The sequence below is a fragment of the Ricinus communis genome, chromosome 7 (genome assembly GCF_019578655.1).
Source record: "Ricinus communis isolate WT05 ecotype wild-type chromosome 7, ASM1957865v1, whole genome shotgun sequence".
Classification (NCBI taxonomy): Eukaryota; Viridiplantae; Streptophyta; class Magnoliopsida; order Malpighiales; family Euphorbiaceae; genus Ricinus; species Ricinus communis.
In genome coordinates, this window is record NC_063262.1 from 5,796,735 (window position 1) to 5,816,674 (window position 19,940).

The 19,940-nt window shown below is 27.2% G+C and overlaps 1 protein-coding gene across 2 annotated transcripts; it reads right to left on the bottom strand.

The window, feature by feature from the left end:
- Positions 1-14,124: 14,124 nt before the first annotated feature.
- LOC8272919 lies at positions 14,125-17,254 on the bottom strand. 2 transcript variants are annotated; one of them, XR_007216696.1, is made up of 3 exons: positions 15,766-17,254; positions 14,777-15,076; positions 14,445-14,619 (listed from the first exon to the last, which is right to left on the bottom strand). XR_007216696.1 is itself a non-coding variant. In XM_002534877.4 (2 exons), exons 1-2 carry the CDS (start codon positions 16,226-16,228, stop codon positions 14,573-14,575), a joined length of 510 nt encoding a protein of 169 aa, XP_002534923.2. In that variant the 5' UTR covers positions 16,229-17,224; the 3' UTR covers positions 14,125-14,572. The 2 variants fall into 2 exon arrangements, 1 of the variants encoding a protein (XP_002534923.2); XM_002534877.4 differs by lacking the exon at positions 14,777-15,076 and having other exon boundaries at positions 14,125-14,619; positions 15,766-17,224.
- Positions 17,255-19,940: the final 2,686 nt, after the last annotated feature.

Below are 19,940 nucleotides of genomic sequence, written 5' to 3' on the forward strand. Positions count from 1 at the left end.
TGGCCGGAGTTGCAAGATCCAAAGAAAGTGAAACTTACAGTGGCGGCCGGCGTTTTGGGTTTTTCCGGCGATATCCGGCCGGAGGATGGATGATCGGAGGACGTATCCCGACTCTCAAGCTTCGCGATGGCACTGGTTTCGTGGCGATCGGACTTCGTTTGCAAATCGACGGTCGAGATCGTCCGCAAATCTCTCCGGATGATCGGGTGTCAGATCGGAAAATCGAAAGCGGGGATGGTCTTCAGCGCGTCGTTGTGAGTTCGATGGTGTGTTCGGATCGTCGATCGGACTCCGGCGGCCGGAGGCGAGTCAACCGAGCGATCGAGCGTCTCGGTAATTTTCTTTGGCCCGATAATTTTAGAAATTCTTGGTTTAATTGTGTCTATTGGATTATATTGTGGATTTGATGATATTGTGAGTCAAAAATAATTGTCTGTCAGTTGCCTGCCTTGTGTTTTGTGCTGTGTGGCGGAGTCGGGAAATAGTGAAGTTTGGGGACCCGACTCCCATTGTTTAAATTGTTGGATATTTGGAGTGTTTTTCTAGCAGGTCCTGGACCCGTTTTTACGGGGGTAATGTTCGTGTTGTAGGGGAGGTTCTGTCGAATTTTCGGTAGTTCCCGAGTCGAAATTCTTAGACAGTCAGTCCTAGGAGTCTAGACCTAGGATTAATGATCGATTGTCTCAGCGTATTGATAAATTGTTTTCCGTGACTAGATTGTCAGTTCGTTCAGCTCGCTCCTACCGAGGCACCGGAGCAGAGCTAGGAGGTCGCCCAATTCGGTGAGTTAAAGTCATTTAATCATTGCACTATTGCTAAGTCTGATTTTAATATGCTATTTTGGAAGTTTATGTTTAACATGGTTACTAATATCTCAACGTAATTAATTTTACTGGATTATTAATTATTGAAGATAATATGAGTATTATTATAGTAATGTTATAATAATTCCAAATATCATCGATTTTCCACTGATGTTTTACTCTTAATTGTTAATCATTAATTTGATATGGTTGAATGACTTCATTATACAATGATATTTATTAAATGGATGATTGTGTCTTGGGAAACGTGGCTTGTAGAACATGTCGCCTGATGGGTTATATCAGGACCGCGTGCGCACCGGTAATGATCATGGACATGTAATAAGATTTTCATGGGTTTGCCCTGGTCGAGCATGGCTCTCTGGGCTGATTTGTGTAAATTGCCGGAGGTAAGGTCCCTGGTCGAGCATTGCTCTCGGGGCGCCACTCTTATTGGATTAAGAGAGCCGAATGGCTACTAGATTTTGGGGTTTAGGGTTCTACCGAGCCACTCGTCCCGTAAAAGTAAATATATATTTTTATTTATTTATTTATTATGGTATTTGATTATAATGTGATTTGTATTTACGTGCATGGTTGATATTTTGATTCGAATGATTAATATTTTATGTGAAGAAAATAGTAGGGTATGATTATAGTATGGTTTGATATACCTGATTTGAATAATCTATGTTTTCCGAGAAGAAGCAATAGTCCCTAGATTATTTGATTTTAACTCACTCTCGAGACCGAGGTCTCCATTTATGTTTTTTCGATTCGTATGTTAGTTCTCCATGACTCTTATTCAGTATCCGACTCCTTCATCATCGGGTGATGTATTTGATTTGGTATGTAAATTGGTAAATCTTAGATTCTCCGTGAGTAGTAATAGTAAATGTATTAGTTGTAAATTTTCCCGAACTTGGTCTCGCCTAGTTTTTCCCGGTAGACCAAGTAATTTTGTAAAGTGTAACTATTAAGATAAATTGTGGCTTTAATAATATTAATTTGAGATGAGATTTGTTTAAATCAGTGATTGTCAGGCTTACTACGGGTTTCGGTGGCCTTAAGCCTACCCATTCCTTAGTGCCGGTCACGGGCCCACGGGTGGGGTCGTGACAGTGTTAATGAACCTATGTATTATTTTTGTAATTGATGCACTCTTCCTATCTCTGCCATTATTTCTCCAAACTCAACCACCGCTTCAGCCATTTTCTTTAGAACAACAGATACTTTTTCAACAGACTTTTATAGACATAAAACCTTATTCATTTATATTAATGAATATAGATACATAATTTAATGAACATGTCGTGTAGATTATATGAACCTATATGAATAATTATATAAAATAAATTTACCTTCTTGACATTTGTAGTTTAGAAATTTCAGCTCCTTGGTTTATATCAACTTTACTTTCTTCTGCCTGCTTTTCATCATCTTTGACATTTTTGATTTTGTCTACAACTTTTTCTTTTTCAAAACCACTTGTTTGGACTTCTTCTTTGACTCTCTCCTTCACACTTCAAGTAGTCCAGGAAGAGAGTATTGGAAACCTTCTACTATGATCATCTGTTACTTTTAGAATAACTTTGTCCAAGTAAGAAAGTTGTTCATTCAAGAAAAAAATTGTAATGAACCTATATGTATAACCTTATAAACTATATGTTTAATGAATATATATGTATAAAGTAATGAACTTATATGTATAAACTAATGAGTCTGCAATTATTATGTAATGAAACCACAAACAGATGTAGAATACAATTAACAGTAAGAATATGAGAGGTCTAGTAAAAAAACATCTGGTTTCTTTTTCCAGTCTTGAACAGATTGTACCAAGCTTTTTATGGTGTAATGACACCATTTGAACTTTTTAATTTCATTAACATTGATTAGAGAAAATAGAATCTTGTAGTTGCATTTTCTACTCCGATGCCCTTTCAGCATAATAGAGACAACAAAAACAGTAAAATCTCTCTTAAATTCATCGCGTTGTCCCCTTTAACTTCTATAATGACTTTAGGACCACGAGAAATATCCAATGTAGAAACTACATCCTCCTCAGTCAGCTTAAGTTCTTCTTTCTCTAAAATTAAAGCACACCTACAGAAATCAAAATTATCCACAATGTATCTACTTAACTGTCCATGACATTCACATAGCATCAATTTCAAAAGGCTGTCAAAGCCAATGTCTTTAACTACTTGACATTGCTCCGGTGACAGTCTTTTTATCATGTTGAACAAACGAGATGGAGACATTCTGGTAGGTAAGACAAATCTAACCTCATTTTCTTTCTGTTTTCTAGGTCGTGATTTGGATGTCTCTTTTGGTAATTGTTCTTTAGAAGTAGAATCAGTGTCTTCATCTGATTCTTCTGTAGCCACTTTCTTCCTTTTGTCGATTATTGAGCGTATTTTGTATCTCCTGTTCTACTCTTGAGTTTGTTGAGCCATAGTAACTTCTTTTCTTTTTCTAATATGTTTATTCTACTCTTGAGTTTGTTGAGCCGTAGTAACTTCTTTTCTTTTTTTAATATGTTTACTCATATCAGCAGCAACAGCTTTCTTTGATTTCTTTTATTGAACAATGCCCCTTTTCTTTTCCAACATTATCAATATTTTTGTTCTTCATAACATTAGTCAGAGGAACATCCCAATATGTGTTGTCATTATCAGATTCCTCAATTCTAATCCTCTTATTTGAGATATTTTTTCTATCTATTTTTGTCCTACAAATTAATAATTATTAGAAATAAGAATTAATAATTTAATAAATAGATTTTATTAATAATGAACTTTATATGATTAACAGATGAATCTATAAGTTTTAACTAATGAATATGCTATATGTGCATAAAAATAAATATGTATTTATAGCTTACAATAAACAGATCCATTATCTTCAAACTAAAAGTTCATCAAATCTTTAACATATGGAAATAATATATTCATTATTCATAGGTTATAATAAATAGGTTCATTATCTTCAAACTGCAAGTTCATCAAATTATCACTCGAGGTTCATTATTCATAAGTTATAATAAACAGATTCATTATCTTCAAACTGTAGGTTCATCAGATTATCACTTGAGGTTTATGAAATGTATTAACATGTTGTAACAACATATTCATTATTGTTAGGTTATAATAAACAGGTTCATTATCTTTAAACTACAGGTTCATCAAATATTTTATACATGTGGAAACAACATATTCATTATTCATAGGTTATAATTAATAAGTTCATTACCTTTAAATTGCAGGTTCATCAAAGTATCAGTTGAGGTTCATCAAATGTTCTATACATATTAAAATATAAAAATCATTCAAAAGGTTTTTCAACGTATGAATTGAGTTTCATCAAATAGATTACAAAGAGTCAATGCCTATAAATGAATAAAGAACAAAAAATAAAAAAAAAATTAAACATGCATCAGATGTTTATAAAAGTATAATACAAACTATAGCATTGTTTATGGATGCAGTATAATTATGTTATTTTATTTGAATGTGATTTCATATAAATATGACTATTCTTACAAAATAACGATATTTGTAAAAGTTCTAAACCTAAAATCATTGAAATGGAAAGCAAAACAATGAGAAAACGAATCAAAAGTTATAGTAGAGGAGTTTATATAAAAAAAGAATGAAAAAAAATGGGTAAGAAAAATATTACTTACAGTAAAGTAGAAGATGAATAAAGATGAGAAATGAAATCGAAATTGTTTAAAAATGTAAGAAAAGTTTAGAGCTTTTGGAAGTTTTTGTTTTGAACAATATGGAAGAATAAGAAAAAAAAGTCTGTTGATTTTCCAGAGATTATGAAAGAAAACTGATTTTTCGGTAGTGGTGTAGTACGATTTTTTGTTGTTTTAAATGGGTATTTGCCATAGTAAAGAATCGTAGCCTCAGGTTCCGATTATTTTATTTTAGTTAGCCGTTTAAATCGGCAATTAAGGCCGCATTCCTTTTTAAAATTTTAGTCCGCATTTGTTATTTTTTATTGATCCTAGATCTTTAATGCTAGATGAACCTGAGTCCACGATATAACAATTGTTTAGAAAGTCCATGGTTAATGCACTTTAGCTATACGTATCTATTGTGAAAAAAAAAAACTATTATTAAATCATAAATTTTATTGTCTCATTTTATTGAGCTTTTAAAATTTTAATTAATTTTATTGAATTTTTTGTATATATTTTTATATTTTATTATATATATTATTTCATGATATTTAATAATTAATACAAGTAAAATTATAAATATAAAGATTTAATAAAATAAGATAAGAATTAAAAATTTAATAAAATAAAACTGAAAAATTTAAGCATCTAAAAATATATTTTACTAAAGAAAATAGAAAATTGATAATCTGCTTTTTCCTTTTAAGAAGAAAGAAAGAGGAAAAGAAAAAGAAAAAGAAAAAGGAAAAGGGGTATGTTGATTGGTACGTATGTGCACCTGGCAAGGTTGCTTTTTTATATGCCTTTCCAGGGTGTAGTTAGTGGGTACCTATCTTTTCTTTTATTTCCTTTAAACTCTCGAACCTTTTTTCTAATCTATCAAGTCACCCATCTTTAAGAATTAAGTAACCTGTTGGTCTGTCACCGACCCAAGATCATCAAATTGTTTAAGTTGCTTAAAGAGATCTTCTTTTTCTGTTAAGGCGGCCATTAAAATTGCTTTTATTTAATCTTTATTAAAACTTGTTTTTCTTCTATAATTCAGTATAAATGATGTAAAGGTGAATATAAAGTTTAATATGAAATTTTTATTCAATCTCCAATCAGTCTTTCTCTTTTCTTTTTAATAACAGTAGTCATTATGTTAAAAAGAAAAAGAAAAAGGGCAACTAAATACAATGAATTTCTGTTGTTTTGGAAGGCTCCTCCATATTTAATTGGTTGAGTGGTCCTAAAATATTCATTACAGGTCTATATTGATTATTTTAGTTGAAATTGATTTTCCACATTTATCTTTGGGTAGGGTTTCAAAAGACTTGTATTCTGGGTTGAAATTGATAATTTTGTAATTGATTTTATAAATTTATCTACATGAAATCATCTTACTAATTGTTAATGGAGTTTTTAATTGGATTCATGGGTCTATTTCTCAGTAGAAACGACATTAATTTTTTAATTAAATGTAATAGTCAGAAAGAAAAAAGGAGGAGATTGACACATACTAATGGGGTAATTGATAGGCCCTTTCACCAACAAAAAGAAACGAATAATAGAATGCAGGCTTGGCCATTAAATACTTATCTTACTATCAACTATATATTATGTTTTTTTTTTAAAAGAAAAATGAATAGAATTTAAATATGATTGCGTATATATGATTATATGACAGAGCATAATTTGATAATGTCGAGAAAAATTCAGGAACCCTAAACAAAGCTGGAAGAATTGAATGAAAGTTTTTTAATTTATTAAAAGAAATGCTCAACTTTCCTGACTAAATCAAAGGGGAAATATTCCTGCGACGACATGGACCAGATTCATGGGCTGAGGAATGCTCAACTTTCCAATCCATAATGATTGAGGAGAAAAAGAAGAGTAAAAAGAAAATAAACTGCAAACTAGGTGGAGAATTAAGTGATAATCAGCATTTTCAATTCACTAAAAAAGTGTTTAATGTGAGGTTCCTTAAATAAAAAGGATAAGTAAGTACATTCTGATTTCATCATTTTACAACTTTCAGTATGTGATTTTTTTTTTTCAGATAAAAAAAAGTATTTGATTACAAATCGTGATAAAAAAAATATTTCACTATTAAAAATTCTTAATTTTTAAGGACTTAGCTATCTTCGCTCCGATCAGCCATCATTATCATATTTTCATATTTAATAATATGGGTTCAAAGCTTAACAACTTAAAACGTCATTGTTTGACCGTTAAATCGATATCATCGGATTAATAACTTTTTAAATCGCAATTTAACAGTCAAATATAGGAATTATGAGTTGTTAAATTCCAAACTCACGTTATCAAATACAGACAACATAATAATAATAACCGATTAGCATAAAGGTGGTTGAATCCTTACAAATCGAGACTTTTTAACAATAAGATACCTTTCTTTGTCACGTTTTTAACCACATGCCTCTTTTTGTCTAAAAAAAATCACATACTAAAAGTTGTAAAATGATGAAACCACAAAGTACTCTTATGTACTTATCCCTAAATAAAAATCTCAAATTCGAGTTCTTATTTCTTTTGTAATAAAAGAAAAGATGTAGTTTGTAATTTTAAGTACACTAGTCGTTTACCAGTATGGTGTATGGCCGTTATTATTTCAATTATAAAATCAAATTTTTAGGTAATATTTAATAAAATTTATAATCTTTAATATAAAATTTATAATATTTTAAAAGAGAATAGCAATCTAACTATGTATTTCTTAAATTTTTTTAAATTTTTAAATTTTAGTAATGTAATAATATAAATATAAATTTAAAAATATTAATTAATTAATTTTAGTATTATATAAATTAATACTATCAATATAATTAATATTACTATTTTTTAGGATTAAAAAATTTATTTAATCTATTATTAAATGTTATATTAAAATATAAGTTAAAATATTATTTTCTAGAATTAAAATTATTAGTTAATATAATATTAAAATATAATTAATGTATTATTTCTTAGGATAGACTTAGTATTATAGTCTTATTAGAAAACTATCTATTAGTTAATACAATATTAAAATATAATTAATATACTATTTCTTAGATTAGAGTATGTATTTAATTAGGAATATAACCTATTAGTCAATAGATTAATTAAAAAAATTAAAAATTACATATAAATTTAAATTTTATGTTTTAAAAATTAGTATACGTATCAAAATAAGAATTCTATACGTCAAAAATTAAATATATATGTCAAAAATTATAAGAGCTTATTTTTGTAATCCAGCTGCAGTGGTCGTTCAGGTTATATTTTGGTTGTATCTTTTCAATTTGGCTGTTGTAGCCTAAAACTTGTACTCTATCTCAAACTAACTATAGTTTTATAAATATTTGCAATAAAACACTAAACAAGAGTTGTTATCATTTTGATTATCTTTATTTTTTTTATAAAAAATAATACTTTAATTGAATAATTAAAACCTTCGCATTTCCTGCTGAGATCCCAAATCTCCAAGTGGGCCCTCTTGGCCACCCGCCACCTTGGCTTTTTAGAGAAATTATATTTCATAAAATAAATATTTTTAATTTATTTATATAGATTATCTAACATTGCATTACGTCCAACCATACAAGTAGAATAACTTTGGCTATAATTTCAAGTTCAACAATAATTTTGTTACTCACTATTATTATTATCATTATCTTTTTAAAGAGAGAGAAGTGGAACAAATAGATTTTGTTTTTATTTTCTTTTATGAAATCAAAACAGATTTGGATCTCAAATAATTATGTTTATGGAAGTGAGAATCCTTACAATTAAGGACTAAAATATTGTGCATAATAACTATAGTGGCCTTCAACCATCTTCTTTCCTATATACTTTAAAAGTCATTTTTGTATATTAATTGGCATCTGTAAACATGTTACTTGGAAAACAGAGAAGCAGACAATGACATGAGTATATCTTGAGAACATGCTGTGTTTTTAGACAGGACAATCTCATTTCCCTGGTGCCACCTTTTATGGATGTAAGGAAATATAGGTCAAATTTGAAAACATTATTATAATATAATAAGCTGTAAACATAGGTCCAGAAATTGATGTTTTTATCATTTTACATTGGACTTTTCATTATCTTCTTTCTCCCATATTTGAAGAGTTGAAACTGAACTGAGATTATATTTCATATCTTTATTCTCATTGCTTGATCTATCAAGATTACCACATCTTAATGTGAATTCTGTACATACAGTAAATATTATGAGCCCCTCATCCTTTGCCATTACCCTCTAGGCTAAGGGCTCATTGGCTGTTATTGTGATGTGGTTTAGCTTTTAATGCAATTAAGTCATTATTTGCAAACAAAGCAATTTTTTTTTTTTTTTTTTTTTTTTAAGAAAAAAGCCTCAAGAACTTGGTGCCAACATTACGAAAGATTTTAGAAAGAGGGAGTGGGAAATGTAATCTTAGTTGTTTTAGCGCATGCCAATTGTGGGCAATCATTCCTCAAACGGAAAGAAAGTTTCTTTTTTCTTTTTTTACAGAAAATAAGATGTAAATTTTATTTTTATGTTCCAATTTTTTTTAATTTTTACAGCCTAAAATCTGAAAATTATTTATTTATCTAATTTTTCTTTTAGAATTGCATTATAGTGTTTTTTTAAAATTATTTTAGTATATATTTTCTAATAAAAATATGATAACATGATCTTCATCATTCATTTTTATCATTTTCATCATCAAAAATTTTAAGTAGCTGCTATAAATATAAATTTATTATCTCTTTTTATGCTAGCTTTATTTTAATTTTATTTTCATATATGTTTAACTATATTTTAATATATTTATTTTATATATTATGATATATTTTTTAAACACATCTCTTTATAGTCACCAAAACACACTAACTGCTATAAAAATTACATATAATATTTTTTAATTTATAGATATTAATATAAAAATTTAAATAACAATGATAAATCTATCTCACTTGACTGGTTTGATGACAATACAAGTCAAATTATATATTGGTCAGGTTTGATGACAATACAAGTCAAATGATATATTTTCAATATATCTTATATATATTTTTTCTGACAAAATTTAAAAAATAAGAAAGAAATGAATAAATACTTTTTTTAAAAGAATAGTAAAATAACATAACTTTAATATAAAAGAAGTAAAAATAAGAAAATTTCAAACCAAACACATGATATTTCCTCTGAAAAAAAAAGAAAAAAATACACAAAATACTGACTTCTTTGAAATAATATCATTTATACGGTGATATTTTTTTCTTTTCAAATATACATAACCTAAATTTTCAAAACCCTGCAAATTTTTATTTTTTTTCTTTTTTATATAATCGTATTCAAGGAAACTCTATTTTTTTTTTAACTTTTCTTCATCATATGATGTTATTCCATTAATTCTCTCTCGTTTTTCTACTTTTTTACAAGAAAAATACCAACACTTCTAAGACAGTAATTGGCGATGTCACAGTAATCATTAATACTTTTACTTCAGCGGTGCTTGCTCATTCCTCAACTAGCTCTCCTTCGATAAAGACAACTATTCTCCCTCTCATGTCATGAATTCTCTCAAGAATTTCAATTTTTATTATTTATTTATTTTTATTTTCTCTTTTCGTATGATTTTCAAATGGGCATTAAGGTGTTTCTATCCAAAAAGTTTTGGTTGTATGATTATTTGACTTTGATTTGTTGGAATTAATTTATTGGTGTTTCATTCAAATTTTATATTGTATTCTTGTTAAATAAAATGTGAACACATGTATTGATAAGCATAATAGTATTTTGGATGTCTTAAAGGTGAAGAAAATGGTAATTTATGTCTTCAAATTCTCTTGCCTTTCGCCTGTGTTGTTAATATGCTAGAACCATGAATTATATTTTTTAGTGGGAAGAGAATGTCAGTCAGCTCCATTGTAAATTTAATAGTGTAGGGTAATAATAACCTTTAATGTAATAAGTCTGTACGGGTTTAGAAATGGGGGATTTATATGGATGAGTTTATGTGATTTATCCTTTTAGCATTAAAATGTATAGAGAAATAAATGGTTGTAACGGGCATTTGAATACACATCTAAGGTGTATGATAAATTTTCTGAACAATATATTATTTTTTGACTTTTGGTGATGGTTTTGATGTATATGGTGTTGATGATTTTATATTTAAAAAAATATATATATACTATATAAATATGAAAAAATACCAAAATATGTAGATAGTAACTATTTTCTCATATAATTTTTGAAAGAAGAAAATCTTGTTTGTAACTTTTTTATTTTAATATGCTATAAACTTTCATGTATTATGGTGTAGACATTATTGTTTTCTTTTCATTTTTATATTTAGAAGTATATAGTAAATAAGAAGAATGAGAAAAATATATTTATAGGACAAATAAATAAAGAGTATGTGAGTTATTATACAACTAGCAAAGAAATGAGATGATATAGAGTATTAATTCAAAACTTGCTAGCTAGTTATTCAATATGGTACTATCCATGTATGGACAAGCAATGATATGGCCACTTGAATTAGCTAATAAATTATATTAAATGAGATTATTTTTATATTGATGATGTGGATAATATGTTTATCTAAAAAATTAGCAACACATTTTAAATAGTGGCCATATTATCTAAAAAATTAGCAACACATTTTAAATAGTGGCCAAACTTACATGTAAGCATATACCAATAAATCGAAAAACCGTTTTAGATACCATTTATATACTATATATATACTAAATATATAGGAAACATATACCAATATCTGTGAAAAGTATACTACTTACTGTAACTTTTTCTTGTATTCTTATAAAAATATAAATATAGTAAGTACCTTATATATAAGAAACATATATTAAAATAAATTAAATATATTCTATTATATTAAATAGTTGGTATTGTATTCCTTGCTACTAAAAAGATAAATTTAGAATAAAATATGTCAAACAATTCAAGATTTTGATTAAAAGTTACCTAATATTTACCTAATGTATAGCTAGCATATACATTTTATACCCAACATATAATAAAATAAATGCAAATATATACTATTCCTTAAGAGTTACCTTTTTATTTTATAAATCTGCAATCTATATAAATTAAAATAGTTACAGATACCAAATATATATTTAATATATACCATATTTTGCCGAGCATATACCATTTACTTTGCTTCTGGCTTTCTAAAAGGTACAAATATTTGAAACATATTATAAATATGTGCGAAAGATATTAAAATAAGTGTATGTATGCCATTTTTTAAGAGTTTTTCTTTTTAGTTTTGTATATTTCAAATATATATATATATATATATATCTCCAAATATTATCTCAAATATTAAATTTATATTTAATGTGTTTCATATTTTGTCGAATGAATCTTATTTGCTTTTATCTTTCTTTATTATATTATGTTGTAAGTATATAAAATATTTAATAAATTTATAAAAATATAGAATAATAAAATAATTATTATAATTATTTTTTAATTTCTAATAATAGTTAATGTTATTATAAACAGATCTTGACCAAAAAAAAATAATTAAAATTGGTATTATATTCCATTACTATTGAAAAAAATAATTTTTGAAATTAAAATATGTTAACTAAATAAATAGAAATTTTGATTAATATATACCTAACATATCATTTTTACTGCATATTTATTTAAAAAGTTCTATTTATAATAATTTTTAATTTTTTAAATAAAATTGAAATATATGTAAAATAAATTATATTCTTAATAAATTTAACATGATATAAATTCAAGTTTATAACTTAACATTAATGATTCATTATACCTTTAAAAAAATTTAATAGTTGTTAACAATATACTATTTGTGTATAAAAGGAAAATAAAATAACTAAATACCAAAATACTAACATATACTATACATTTATAAACATATATTTAACATATATCCTTTATTGTATATTTAAAATAAATTAAGACATAATGAACATATATATATATAACAAATTGTATACCAGTTACATACTAGATATATACAAACTAGAAAATGTATATCATTTACTGTAATTGTTACTTGTTTTATTTTAAGAATATAAATATAGTAAGTATATTACATATAAACAATATATATTAAGATAAGTTAAATATATTTCATTGCATTGAATAAACACTGGTATTATATTCATTACTACTGGAAAAAAAATAATTTTAAAATTAAAAAAATTTGAAAAATTTTAAATTTTAATTAAAATATATTGAACATATACCTAACATATATCTTTTACTGTTGATTTATAAAATTATAATATATATAACAAATTATATTCTTAATAAATTCAACATGATACGAGTCAATTTATAACTTATAATTTGTGATTCATATTATTTTTCAAAATATTTTCTATTTTTATAAGATATACTATTTTGTAATATTTTCATATAAAAATATTATAATTTTTTTATTATTTTTATAAATTTTCTATTAAAATAATTATTTTTGTACTCACTGTAAAAATGATAAAATCTCAGTTATATCGATATTAAAATACAATGGTTTCTTATTCCATAACAATGAAAACACTTCTATCATATTAGATGCTTTCTAAATTAAAAAAAAAAAATAGAGGTTAATAATTATATATTTATATAATATATATTAATATATAATGTAATAACTAATATAAATAATTAACATAATATTAGAAGTCAGCATGCATTTTATGTACATGAAAAAGTTAATCCTTTAAAAATAGTATTGCAAAAAGAGTTAATTTAGAATCTTAATTAAAAATATATATAAATGAATTAAAAAATCTTTTGTCAATTTTCTTTCATTTGAATGTCATCTAGTCCATAAATTACACCTAATATTATGTGTGCAAGCTAAAATATTTTATATAATATTCTTAAAATAAAATTTTAACTAGTAATATTTTCTTTAAAAATTGTTCACGATAAAAATAATATTATTAGCTACATTTAGAACATTAGTAAAAAAAATAGAATCTGTAAAAAGAAACCATAGACCCGAGGATACCCAATTGGCTTCTCTTTGTTTCACTTTCTTTAGGGTCGAGCAAAACTTAATACTTCTGGATCATGTAAGTTTGCAATTTGGCTCTTCACTTCAACAACATTTATAATATCTTTTGGCAAAATTTATATATAAATAAAAAAAGCAGAACTAGTGCGTGTTTCTTCCAGGAAAGGAAAAAGAATAGGCAGAGTCCTGGAATCTTTGATGAATCGCCATCTCTGCCTAGCCTACAGCTGCCGGTTGCCAAATCCTTCCATGTGATCTCTGAAGGCATTGATTTCAACATTGCACTATTTTAAGCATCGACAACGGCCGTGGAATGTGGTCCAATGAAGACCCACCACCACTGTCCATTTTTAGACAATGAACACCTTTGGCATTTCATTTCCAGAAAAAGAAATCATCTTTTGGCATTTGCCCATCTTACTACAGCACTCACCATAAGTTACAGTACCAGCCCTCCACAGCGAAGAATCACACTATATTGCTTGCTGATGTCTCTGAACTGAATTTGTTTCAATTATGAATTTTCCGAAGCTAAGAAATGTCAAAACATATTAATAAACGAATAGGCCAATGTGCATAAAATCATGTGTAAACATAACCAATTATGAGACTTGACCATTGATTTGCTAGGGAAAGATGAGCATCATTTTCACTAATTGTAAGCTCAAACCATACATATTCACAATAGTAGCAGTATTTACAAAAAAGAATTCCCATCCCATCTCATATTTTTCCCTTTTGAAACCAGTTTATCAGCAGCACCTAATTGTAGAAAGATCAATAGCAAACCACTGAATGAGGGACATCTTTTTTTTTTTTTCTTTCCGTCAAGTCATCTCTAAATTAAACACATCCGTTCTTTTTTTCTGAACTAAACAGCTTTACCCGCGACTTGATCGGATGTTTAGTACTTCGCATTTCAGCTCAAGAAGCTAATGCAGGTAAGACATAATTCATGTTATCTATAATTCCTCAATTAAGTTTGATACACTATAACAGGGTAGGTAATTGAGACATATCACATGACGCAATGGCTGCTGTTCCGCCGAGCTGCCCAGCCCGGTTAGGCTTCAGAAATTTTGGAGAGAAGAGAGCCACTCCATATAATTCTTCCCCTCTGCATATTTGATAAAAAAGAAATCAGCATAAATGGTGAATTCAGGCTCTTAAAAGTAGTGATTGATGAGATACATCTTCTGAAACTAATGCACAACCAAAAATAAAGTGAAATAACAAGTTTACAAGGTAATATTTCAGGCAAAAATAACAAGCACCTAAAGTGAATCAGCAGAAGTACAGACTGTTTCTCCATAAGCCAATATGGTCCAAATAATATCTTCGAAGACTAGAGCACAACACAACTTGCGTTTAGGAATAGTACGACAGTATTATTAATCAGTTGGCCATGTGAGGCCTCCCTACCACCCATCCAGTTCGCCGTTATCATAAAACAACTTGTCAATCAATTTCCCAAAGCAGTTACTACCTCTCTTGAGCCGTATTCAATAGGTAGCCAGACTTCAATTTCATTTCTATAATAAGCAGTGACAATGACCACCTCATTCGCCTTTAGACTATTACAGAATAAAATATCAGAATAGGCATGGGAATGCTTTTAGAATGGAAGACATGCAACAGCTTGTGAATGTGCCACGCGAATAGTTTGTGAAATCATCATATTATTAATCAACTTAATCCTCTTGAAATTATCATCATAATATTTGACAGAAGGGTATTCATACTTTGAGGCATATTGTTAATGGGATTCTCGGACCCTTCTTCTTGACATGTTCTACCTGACAATATTCTTTCATTTGTATAAGGTATTCAGTTTCTGACAATAGTGAAATGCATCTTACACCTTTACCTATATGTTCTTCATTTAGGTACCTGACTTGTAAATAAGATCTAAGAAGTCTTTAAGAAAACATATTTCATCTAATTAGTGACAATGTCAGCTCTAGTGTAGCGTATTGGAATATACAATTTGCAAACAAAATAAACAATAACAAAAGCAGGTATTTAGACCATAATTGGAACAAAACAAAAAAAGTCCCGAAGATGTGTTTAGGGAACGAGAAAGAAACGCGAAATCAACCATCCAACCCTATATAAATAGTCAAAAGCTTACATGGTTCAACAGTTTCAACAATAAGCTATTCAACCAAAAGAGCATAACAAACCATAAAATCAAACATCACAAAGATGACAACTAACAATAAGAAGAAACATAAGGAAAAATAAAAACGAAAGTAAATCTTACCAGAAGAGAACTCATTTGGTAAATTCTTAATAGCACTTAAAAGCTGGTTATTTGAATTCTCCACCAATTCCTTACAACCAGGCCTGTAGCAAGGAACCAGCACAGCAAAACCATCATCAGTCTCATCATCACTTCTAAACTCAAGTCCATGAGGCTCCACCCATCCTATGGACCAATCAGGGCCATCAGATTCTGACCCTGACAAGCAAATCCCACCATCAGATGGCACAACAACAGCATCTCCATATTGTTTATCAACTCTCCTCTCTTCTCGGCTATGCCATTTCCTCTTAACTTTTCTTGCTGAGGCTAAATTTTTTGTAGTAAATTTAACAGAATCAAGTTCTCTCAATCCAGAACTCCAGTCAGTAGTAGATGAATTCAAAGACGACCCATTTGAAACAGAGTCTTTCTCTTTGCCATTCCATATCCACCATGGAAAACGGGTCAAAGAAACTGCCATTTTTCCCAAAAAGAATTGAATTTTGCAAAGTAGCTCCTGCCTTTTGCAGTAACCACTAGACTATGCAGGGATCATTTTTCTATATAATACTAATAGAACCAAAAAAAGAATTTATCAATATTCAAGGAAGAATTAAGATATGAATTTTAACCCATCAAACCCATTAATCTCTCAAATTAAAGCAATTAAGAAAAGCCAAACCCTTCCAAAAAGAGCTTTAAAGCAAAATAACCACCTACCAAAAAAATGGCCCTTTTAAGATTTGTTCAGAAAAAAATTATCAGCCCTACAACACTATCCAATTAGTGGGTCATCAACAAAAATCAGTCTACTGTTTCTTCAGTTCAGCAAAGTTACCATAATTAGAAACCCATGAAAATAGAAACAGCAATAGAAATGGAACTTTCAGAAAGCTCTTTCAAAATCAAAACTTTAGCACTTAATTGTGTATCACAAACACCAGGGAAGTGAAACACCCAGAAGCCTAAACAGCTTTCATCATTTCGAAACTAATGTTTAACCAGTAAAGCCCCAAAAATTTATATTACCTCAACCAAAAGAATCACAAATCAAGACTTGAAACACCAAATTTTGCTTAATCTTTAACTTTTAGAACTTCTTTTCAAAACCCCATTTTCCTTTAAAGAAACAAGCCACGAACTCGTGACAAAATCGAGAATTTCCACTGATCTCAAAGGATCAAAAACTTCGCCCGCAAATCACAAAACCGAAAAGGAGAGATGTTCTTGAGGACCGAAACTTTTCGCCAAATTTAAAAAAAATAAAAAACACAAATCAGAACCCAGTTCACTTCCCTAAAGAGAAAAAACAAACAATTGGTGAATTATTACTCAACAAAATTAAAAATTAAAAGAACGATCTTTCTTCTGTCTCCATTTTCTCTCTCTGAAAATCTAAACTTTATCTCTCTACTGGTAAAAACCAAACTGACAGAACCCTGTCATCTTCACTTCAATTTATAAGAAGTCACTTTTTGTTAATATCTCTGTTTTTGAGTTCATCGACGCAGGATCAACGGCTGAGAATTGCATAGTGAAGTTTCTGATCCAATCAGTTAATTATTGATTACTTAATTTCTGTTATAGTAAATATCTACCGTTGATTAGATGACAACTGTAGGCTGTGTACCGTTCCAAAATAGATGACGCGGTGGCTATATATCCAATCATTACTTGTGTATGCGGTTCAAGTTATTGACACGTGTAGAACAGGTCAGCCTCTGATTTTTCTTTTCCCTTAAATTATAATGCAAGATGAAATCCGCTTTTATTGTAACTTGCAAGAGACAATGACTGTGTTCTGGATAAATTTTTTTATTTTGTTTTTCGTAATATCCGGAATAAATTATTCACTTTCAGTATATAAAATTAAAAAATAAACTTTTTATTAATACTATTACTTTCTATTTATTTAACCTCTATAAAATTATAATTTTAAAATATAAAATTAGAAATTAACTATATATAATAATATTTATATTAATTAGTAAAAATATTATTAAAATTACTAATTAAATAAATAAATTATAATTTAAGATAGACCAAAACAAGAAAGAAAAGAAAAACTAATCCTTTCAAGAAAAACTGTTCTTTATGAAAAATTTAAATTTAAGATTTTATTTATTTTATAAATAAAATTAGCAATTAAATAGCTCTATAATTGAAACAATATATTAATTTTTACATACAGGTGTTTTAATAAGATTACATATAATTGGGTTGAATTTCAATTTAAAGTTAAATTAATTTTTTTATCAGTTTTATACTTTTAACTATAATTGAATAATACTAATATGAATCTTTTGATATTATTTATTTTATCTACAAAAATAATATCATTTTATCAAGAAAAGAAAATCCACTCTAACCTTTTCTAAACTCTGTCAATATCATACATGTTAACCAAAAAAATTACTAGTGAGCCCAATCTATTAGAAAACTTTTTTAAATTGCAAATAAAACTAATCTCAAATTATTTAATAAATTAATAATTCTTTGAGTAATAATGTTTGAAAAATCAGTTCCCTTTCTCATTGAATAATTAGTAATTTTATTATATAAAATAATAGGATATAAAAATTGTAATTACTAATTATTATAGTAAATATTTAAAAAGAAACTACATTAATATATTATTTCTTTACACTCTATTTTATTAAAATTTGAATTTCATTTAGAATTCTAATTCATTAAATTCATAAAAATTATCATAATTTGCTTGAATTCTAACAAAATAATAAAAGTTTTAAATGAAATTTATATTAATAAATAATATATTTCATTGATAATTTTATATAATTTTTATTTTTTAATATATTTTATCTCTATAAATTCTTTTCATCAAAAGTTATTCTAAATACAATATTAATTTCATGTTAAGTGAATCCTATAATTAATTTAAAACACAAAATATATGAATTTATTTATAATAAATAAATTTTAACTAAAAATAGTATTAATATTTATTATTTTAATGCTTACTACTAATAATAAATTTGGGATTTTAGAAGTTACTAAATACAAAAAATTAAGGAGTCATAAAGTATAAAAGACATTTCCTGCACATGTTCTTCTAAAAGAAAGAACATGTGAAATAAAAGTTATTTTTTCTATTAACAGAAAGTTCAATTACAATGAAGTTATGGTTGAGCATGTATATTTCATAGTAATGACTTGTTAGATCGAAACTAAATATTTAGTGTATTATTTTCTTATTGTGTATAGTAATTTTTTAATTATAAGTTTATGCATGTAATTTACTTTGAATACATTTATATTATAATTTTGATCATTTATAAACCTAATGACTAATATTTTTAATATTTAATAATTTTTAATCAGCAAATATATTAATTATAGATTGATTATATAAGCATTCTTTTATATATTATTAGATTTGAGAATAATTTATATAATTTTTGAGATCATAAATTATTTTTATTATATTTAATAAATTTATATGGCACTAGGGAAAGTTAAAATTTCAATAAAATAAGTTAGTTGGATATATTGAGTGGAGTTTTCTTTTATTATATTAATGATTTTTATTATGCAGTTAATTTATAAAATAAACTAATAATAGAATGCGAGAAAATATGAAAAGACCGCACATGGGAAATGCTGGAAAGCAAATTTCGTTGATGTTTCCTCCAACAAAAGTTGATTACGCAACTTTAAAGAATTTTTTGAGTGATTTGACAAAAGAAAAGTAATGAATAATTAAAGAGAAGGATGAACGTAATTAACTTTAATCCCTTGTATTCTTAGCTAAAAAGCTATGATTTTTCACGTTAATTATATATAATTAGATGCATGATTGGTTTATCCAAAGAGAGTAATAATCCATAGTCAAAAAGAATAATATAATTTTAGTTATTAATTTTTAAAGGGTACAAAGGTATGTATTGAAAAAGCCATAACAGAATTAATGCATCTAAAACTCCTAATTACTTATTTGAGATGCCAATGAACTCCTGGTGTATGACTTTATTTTATTTGTGCCGTTGATTTTGCAATTCAATTTTATGATATTTTTAATTATTTAATATTAATAGCTATTTATCTGTCCTTTTATCAAATTAGGAACATATAATAATAATATTTTTTTTAATAATTTAATATCGAAATACATATTTTTCCTTTAAAACTTTTGAGAGTTCTGATATAAAGAGTGTGCAATGGGTTTTAAATAA

Bases quoted from the DNA above. Each gene is read 5' to 3' on its own strand.
- LOC8272919 (XM_002534877.4), bottom strand. From the start codon at position 16,228: ATGGCAGTTTCTTTGACCCGTTTTCCATGGTGGATATGGAATGGCAAA. The intron at 14,620-15,765 runs GTAAGATTTACT...TCAAATATGCAG, and splicing joins ACCAAATGAGTTCTCTTCTG to AGGGGAAGAATTATATGGAG.